The sequence below is a fragment of the Apaloderma vittatum genome, unplaced genomic scaffold, assembly GCF_000703405.1.
Source record: "Apaloderma vittatum isolate BGI_N311 unplaced genomic scaffold, ASM70340v1 scaffold16834, whole genome shotgun sequence".
Lineage (NCBI taxonomy): Eukaryota > Metazoa > Chordata > Aves > Trogoniformes > Trogonidae > Apaloderma > Apaloderma vittatum.
In genome coordinates this window covers 2,210-10,635 of record NW_009712285.1, presented here as the reverse complement: position 1 = coordinate 10,635, position 8,426 = coordinate 2,210, and the positions used below count along the sequence as shown (strand labels likewise).

Sequence of the window (8,426 nt, the reverse complement as noted above, 5' to 3'; positions counted from 1 at the left end):
AAAACTTAGAAAATTATTTTTTAAATATGTAAATGCATTTAATTGAGTCATACCTAGCTTCAGTTGTTTTATTGCTTATGTCATTTTATATGTTATGCAAGCATTCTATTGTCTTCACTGTCTCATACTGTACATTACAACATTTTATTTTCTCTGCGACAGTCCTATTTTTCCTCAAGCACTGAAGTGTTAAAAGAAGAAATTCAGCAGACCTCCAATATACTACAGGTCAAGAAGTAGAGCCTGAAAAAAAAGAATCTGCTTTTGGTTGTTTAGACAGACAAATCTACAAGTCAGCTTTTTCTGTATTGGCATCACAACAAAAATAAGGCAAGCTCATTCTGTAACCAAGCACACTGAACACCTTCTCAAAAACAGAATTAAAAAAGAAAACATAATCATGATGCATTTCAAATGTATTAGTCTCCTATGAAAGCAGAAGAGTTAACATTGACTTGTTTTTTAATTGGAGCAGAGCCACATTCTAGATGCTTGCAGTTTCTTCACTGAAGGCATCCACTGCACAGCCACAGCTTCGTGTTAGTATTCTCACTACAAACATGAAAAGTCTGTTTTTCTTTTTCTCTGAATTATTCTGCACCACTCTACTATCAAGCAGCTGATGGAGAAAAAAAACAAAAACAAAACACTAAATGAAGCTAGTTCCTTTCTAAGCCTAGAGAAGGCTTCACGACTTTGGGCGAGTGTTTTTTGTTTGCTTTCAGAGAACAGATCATATTTGTGATCAGTCAGTTCTCAGAAATAGCCTGGGAAACATGTTTGTCTTTCCTTAAGATTATCAGTGCTGAAAAGTTAGTCTCTTACCACAGCAAACACAACTTTATGTTGTTCTGATCAGAATAGCTATTATATTCCTTCTTATGAATACTCAATGCTAGTGCTCAGCATGAGGTATGGACCTTTTGTTACTTTTAATTTTATTATTCTTTGACCTCTTACGGTATACACATGCACTCCCATGCTTGCACGCTCAGACACATGCACATCCTTAACACAAATGATTGTGTGGAAAGAAACTGGATGGAAAGAGACAAGGATACCTGCACGTGTACATCATTCACTGCAACATGAATTGTAATATACTTGCTGTTACCAGAATTAAGAATCTCAATGAAAAATAATTTTGCAGTAGTGCTCTGTATCCTTGGCAAAAGTAACATGGTTAAATTTAACAAAAGCCCATACAAATGAAAAGCTACTTTTAAAGTAATTGACAATTAAGGTAATGACTACATAAGATATAGTTTCAGAATAACATTTTGAATGCAATTTGTTTTTTTTTTAAAAAAAAAGCTTTTAAAACCCATACTCAGTTCAGTGTTGTTTGTTTTACTTTTTTATTATTTAAATACACCATACTAGAGCAAATGTCTCTGAAAATATCACAAATAAAAGATTTTTCTTCATTCAGCAAATTAGAAGTAGGTGAAAATTTCTACACAGTAGCTGCTATGAGCCTGACTTTTTTTTTTGCCATGGGAAGTAGCAACATTAGGACAAAAACACTTACATGCATACATACATTGTATTTTACAGAGATACAATAAAAGTGTTTGTGATAGAATATCACAAAAGCCACATCTTTATCTCATGTTCAGTTTGATTGAAACACATTTCCTTACAACACTTAAATATACAAAGAGCAAATAGAATGTTGTTAAGGTAAAACACAGGGTACAAACTGGCCAGTGCCCTGCTAATTGTTAATGAGGGTAGAAAGCAGATTTCAATGCTTCTTTTAATTAGCTTCATTAGTCATCTTCCCCACCCACCCTCCCCTCCCCCCTAAGATGTCCTCCGGTGGATCTTTTTTCATTTTCTCTACAGTCTCCCATTAGCCCAGGTTCATGGAGTCCTTAATGTTCATATTCAGTCATTTTAATACACCAATAAATGTGGGAAGGGCAATCAAGAATAAAGAAGGTGCAATGGTATGGAGCTGGCATTGATGCTAGCTACAAAGGTGACTTGTCTACTTGGAGACATGGGATCCATCTGTGATGAACAAAATTTGAGATGAAGGCACGCATTCTGCATTACTTTGACCTTTTAGCAGACCTGTAAGAAATAAAAATGGGTATCTTAGCTAGAATACTAAATTTGAGATAGGAAACTACAACATGACTGCTTTTGTCTTTTCTTTATTCACTAATCTCTTTTTCATTAGATTACTTCCCAACTGTGACTTGATTAAGGCTCTCTACACTATCCATTCATACTGCTAATGTTTCAACTTCAAATAGCAAAAAGCAAACATTTTCCGCAGTTTCACCAATAAAAAGAGCAGACTGGAAAAAAGAAAAACACAATAAAACCCCAAAACCAAAAGAAGAGATGGCAACAATAAACAAGTGTACTATCTGGTAACAAATCGTGCAGTGAATAAGGTAGCTTTTCTGGCCCCCTTCTAAAAGGGAAGAAACATTATGCCATGCCTTTGAAGAAGCTAGCAATACGATCTTATAATTGGAAGAAACAGTGTGTAACGCAAATAAGAAATACAGCCAATATCCTCCCAAGGCAACTTTGGTTAATATGCTGCATTGCACAACAGCTAAATATAGATATTTCAGGATTTCCACCCCCCGCATTTAAAATTCCTCATCTGGTGTGTTACTTAATGTTACATAAACATTTTAATATACGAAGTCAAACATGTGCTTTCACACTGGTGTTAATGAATTGTGATAATTAAAAGTGTTTAATTCAATAAAAATCTAAACTTTCGTGGATAAAATAGATATGATCATCCATAGTCTTCAAATACAATCTGTTTGCAATTACCAAAATGAAATAATATATATTAGATCTTTATGGTTTTTAAATGACATTTTGCGCTTCCCAGTAAGTTCTTTTTTCACCCTTTCTCTAAGTTACTAAAAGCCTGAGGTCTATTAGTAACTGCAAGCCCCCACTTTCAAGCTAATTAAAGTAGTAGAGGCTTGGAGGTTTAATTCCCCAGAGCTGAAGCTCAGTATGAGAAAGGTAATTTGTCTGTCCAGAACAAAGATTAGGGAGCAGCCAGCAAGCATATTTAATAAATGAGCATCAAATAACTTCTACTATGGACACAGACAACACCAATTATGTAACTACAAGGGAACTGTTGAGTGATATGTAAACTAGAAGATTTTTAAGATCTTTTCTGAGAGGTGTAATCTAACTCATACTTTATTTAAAAGCATAGAAGCTGAAGACAAGCGTTTTCTACAAATATTGCCAACTGCTGGAAAATTTACACTTTTAGTAGGTAGTAATACTGCTGCAAACAAGAAGCACTACAGGTATACTATCACTACCAAAAAAACATAGAGAATTCTTGACAATACAGTCCCTTCAAATGAAATGGCACACAGGACATCACAAACTAAGTTTGCAGGCAAGCAGTACCAAGTTTAGAAATAAAAACGGTTTGTTTCTTTTTCAGACTACATAGCAAGCGATGCGAAGTTGAGTTTACATGTGTGAATTGCCTCAGGGAGGCAAAAGGCAGAATAGTCAATGTCACTCCATTTGCCTTCTTAAAAAGAAAAGTTTTTAAACAAAGTTAGCTCACACAACCCTTTCTGCCTGCACCAACCACCAACAGATACTAACCTGTAAACTACATTAAAACAATAGTGAGTTCATAAACACCACCTTCACATACGCAACAAAAATGTGGTTTAATACTGGGAGCATGTCTTGATCTTTTCAGTTTAATAAAAAAACCACTGTGAATATTCTGCCATATCTATAATCTCTAGTGGCAGAATAATCTGGAGACTGATTGATCTTTAATATTTAGTAAAAAGTATCTGTTATAGCAAACTCTGTCACAGTGGAAGAACATTCTCAATTAGTGACCCTAAACCACAGCTTTCTGGAAAATGTGCGATGTGAGTGTATTTAGACTGTTAAAAGGCCAACACACAAAACACGTCTCTTTTGGTGCCCGTCCCTGTAGCTTCCAAAACTCCAGGAACTTGACAAATCCATGAACAATCAACTTGTCTCCTCAACTACATTTTAGTTTTCTGGGCTTTGGGTGCTCTGTAATTCCCCATTGAAAGCTAGTAGGAGAACTTACATAATTTTCTAGAGATTGTATTATTACAAAAAAAAAAAAACCAAACAGAAACAATATCAAAAAACCACAACATCCAAACTATAATTTCTCCCCTTGATCTTTTCCCTAATACCTCTTCATCTGCCTTGTCACTGACTGTGGCACTGCGGTTAATAGTTGGTGACAGGAACTAATAAAATCCTGGTCTTGCTATTTTCTCTGCACTGAGCTCCTACCAGGTGTCTACAGTCGGGAGCTCTGCAAGCCCAGTCCAATTTCACTTCTCTTTTCCGTGTTCTGTGTTCCTCACGTCTACTGTTTTTATTGCAACTAAATCATTTTTATGTTTTGCTAAGGCATAGTAAGAAACTGATAAAACTAAATGACAATTTAGACACCTATTTGAAGTTACATTAAACTTTACATTTGCAGAAGACAAGTGGATAAACCACTCCCTCAGAATGGCAAACCTTTTACTGCAGCATATAAAGATAAATGGTTTTACCTATATTTTGAAATGGGATACCTACAAATACTCATTTAACAGATTCACTGTCAGCTAGTCCATATTACGGATTTGTTTCATTAAAATTCACAACAGTGTAAATCTATGAATCTTTAACTGTATTTGTACTTCCTTGAGAAGAGCCTGCACATTCTCCTCCAATCTTAATTATCTTTGTTCTGCCTAACGATATGGGACTCCTGTACTCGACTCTCTCATCACCTCGATTGACAAATTAAGTAAATAAGAAAGGTCCATGTTTTATTTTGATGTAATTACACTCACTGTATAAGACTTGAAAGAATACTTAAAATTAATCGGTAAGTTTATGCACAGAATAAAAAAGCAAACACAGATATTGAAATGTAGCAACACAACAAAAAAAAAATCATGAAAATTAAAAACCAGTTTGTGTTTTCTTGGGCATACTTCTCTGCTAACTAAAAGCACTAAAACATGTTCTGTTCACTACAGAATAGATCAGCCTAGCATTCATCCCAGATTTTTTTAATCTTCCAAATTCCTATTTGCAGATAAATGTTATTTCTTGTGATCCTTACAGACATTAATGAAGTTCCTATTGTAAATCTATAAAGAATTACCAACTGAAGTGTGCACTTTTTGTTTCATTGCAATAACTCAGTGCTGTGTGATTGCCTGGGTTAATGATGAAAAAGTCAAATATACTATCAGAGCTGATGGAAAAATCTATCACCAATCTGAAATTAAAATTCATCTGTGGTCAATAAGATTTAATATCCATGCAAGTGGCGCTGTAAAGAGTAAATGAATCAATGTCATCAATACATAATCAGTATGAAATATGATGTGAATAAAATTATGTGCAAGAGTCATACATTCACTCTTTTCTGGACCAGGGTGGAATGAACAGTCTCTTAACTCAAGGTTGACAGTAATTGTTACAAATTAGGCACAGCAGTTATCAAAATGCATTCACTTCCATAGCTTTAGGACTTATTAAGGAGATTAAAATAGATCTAAAACTATCTAGTTTCAGAGTTACAGGACAACTGTTGATCAATTTTTTTTTCTTCTCTATATGATTTGTACAGTCATTATTTACTCATTTAGCTCGAAACCAAGAGACATCAGCCACAGAGATATATAATCTCTAGTTGAGCTATTAGTGTTATGGAGCGATAAGAGAAGAACACTTTGGGTTTTAAATCTGAGTTATGACATACAAACAGACAAGAAAATACTTCTTAAAGAGTACCCCAGCATGCTTCCTCAACTAAAACCTTAATATTAAAGTGAAATACATCAGTTTAGTTCAGGAACCTTCTCTTCACAAGACATTTATTTCCATATTAAGATCTAATTTTCCTCCCACAGAAACCTTCTCTCTTGTAGCCCTTAATTTCAAGGTTATAAAATAAAATACTTCTCTTTCTCAAGAGTTTATATTAACATGTGCTCTCCATTTCACTTTGTAAATAAAGAGTTCAACAGCTGTACAGATGCACATGCCCAAACCAAAATAAACTGGCTCACCCTATATGTGATATTTTAAAAAATTAGTATTTTCTCCCCATACCCCATACCTAAGTTATTTAAGGTAAGTTCAGTTACTTAAAGGTCTCCTTGCAGGGGTGGGAAATGTCCACTATTAGAATGAAAATAAATTGATCTTCATTTAGCTCTAATAAAGCTTATTAGTAATTGCTGAGTATTCACCTTCTGGTCTGGCAGTAGTGGATTACTCTGAAGTGAATTCAAATGGCCATTGATGAGAGCTGTAGGTCTATCATGTTCACAAAATAAACTGCCATTGATGTAGTGAAACCGATCTCCAGGGACCAGGCGATTCCGGCAGGTAGAGCATGTAAAACACTGCAAAAGGAGAGATACAGCAAGTGAAACTACAGCACAAATTAAGTATGCTGCAGTTTGAAAATTACACTTCAGAGACTGCAAGTACAGTTGAGATACAGAGCTGCTCGGTTTCTAGTATCTCCAAATATGGCATTAGTCTTACCTGTTGGGACTACACAGTACATAACTCAAGTATAGTTTTACCGATTACGAGGTAACAAAGCTACACACTAAGGGAAGCTTTACAATATATACCCGTATTTCTAGTTATTGCTTTGCATTTCATTCATAAGCAGATGCAGATTTTATACTAAAGAAGCACAGCAGTACTAATCAGCTACTGAAAAAAGAAATAATAGAAAAAAAAACACCCCTCACCTTAAGATGATAGACGTTGCCCTGTGCCCTCATGACCAGCTCACTAGCATGAATGGACTGTCCACAGGCACTGCAAGCACCACTATTTCCAAATAACCTGAAAGAGAGGTGATGATCATGAATAATTTAATACACAAGAGGCTTTAAGCATTTTTGCACATCACTGCAATGGTTTATTACACAACTATTTTAGACTTCTGACTCCCATCTTCCAACTTGCTTACGTGTCATAATACGAAATAGTGTATTTTTGTGTAACAATTGGTAGCTTCACCCTACCTTGGATGTGGTTACACAGGATTTAATCAGAAATATTGACTTACACCTCTAGAAACACAAACAATTCTGTACTACACACATTTTATCAGATTACTGGGTTCATCATAAAAAAAAGATACAATTCATGACTGGAGTTTAAATGCATTGTGTCCTTGAAATTATATGAAGAACTCTTTTGTACTTTAATCATATCTTGAGATATGAGTCATCAAAAGGGTTAAGAGGATTCGATTGTATATCTAAGAAGACATCATGCTCAGTGTATTGAAACTCCAGTAAACCTCCATCAGCGCAGAGTTTCCATTAGAAACTCTCTGCTATCCAGGTTGATATATAATGTGTATGGGTTAACCTTTTCAATCATGGTGTCAACACTTTAGATTTGCCTCTGCTCATCTCTTTCATCCTAACCTTCTCTCTCTCTTGATAATGAAATGCTTGCTCCAACTTCCCTCTATCTGCTCCTGAGTCCACAATTTAGATTACTTCATCTCTGCTAGCAACAAACTGAATGAAATTTCGATTTGAGCAGAAAGTAATTTACCGGGATCTGGACCCATTTGTCATCATATCTCTCTGGGTGTTTGCTGTATCACTGCAGTTTTCCTATGCAATCAAATGAGACCACAACATCTGCCATTGGGGGGGGCACACGCAGTGGGGGGAGCGGGGGGAAATAGGCAGAAGAGTGGTGAAGAAAAATATATACATAATTCTTCAGATCCATTTAAAGGCACAATGCATCGATTCAAAATATAATACAATAATGATTATCGAGTTCTACTTTTACAGGCTGCGTTAGCTAGAATTAGAAAACCTTTATTTGCTTTTGCGTGTCCCTCTAATATACACAAATATTTATAAAGACTACCACAATCATTCTGCAGTAAAAAAGGAAACTGAACTAGCTGGCAGGGTCACAGACCCACTTTTCTGTGCAATGTAAAACATAGTAATAGGATTTACAAATTAGCGTATTGGTGTCATAATAAATATTAATATTTGCATCTCCTTCCTGTTCAAATTAAGTCATAAAATTCTGTTTGTGTCAACCTAGGAGATGCATTACAACAGAATACCCGTAATCTGAATGATTGTAGTGTGCCTCTGTATAAAAATAATTGCTTTGAATTTTCAGAATCTCAGCTTGCAGAGGAGGCTTGTCATGTTCAAACTACTAATTTGCTGTCGCCACTTTATTGAAAATAGCCTGTAAGTTGTTATTAAATGTATCGACTGAACGACAGAGAGAGTAGTAAAACTGCCCCTTAAGATGGCTTTTAATAGGAAGCTGAGAAACAAATTTTGCAGCAGCATCGATTTGAAGAGTTCAATCAAAACTCCATTTCAAAACTAATT

General features: G+C 35.2%; 1 protein-coding gene across 1 annotated transcript; it reads right to left on the bottom strand.

Annotated features, from left to right (window-relative positions):
- Positions 1-1,350: 1,350 nt before the first annotated feature.
- On the bottom strand, positions 1,351-6,885 carry LMO4 (LIM domain only 4; the record flags this gene model as incomplete). The annotated part of the gene is made up of 3 exons (XM_009867928.1): positions 1,351-2,079; positions 6,273-6,428; positions 6,789-6,885. Coding segments are annotated over 3 exons (262 nt in total), but the record flags the coding sequence as incomplete, so codon positions are not given.
- Positions 6,886-8,426: the final 1,541 nt, after the last annotated feature.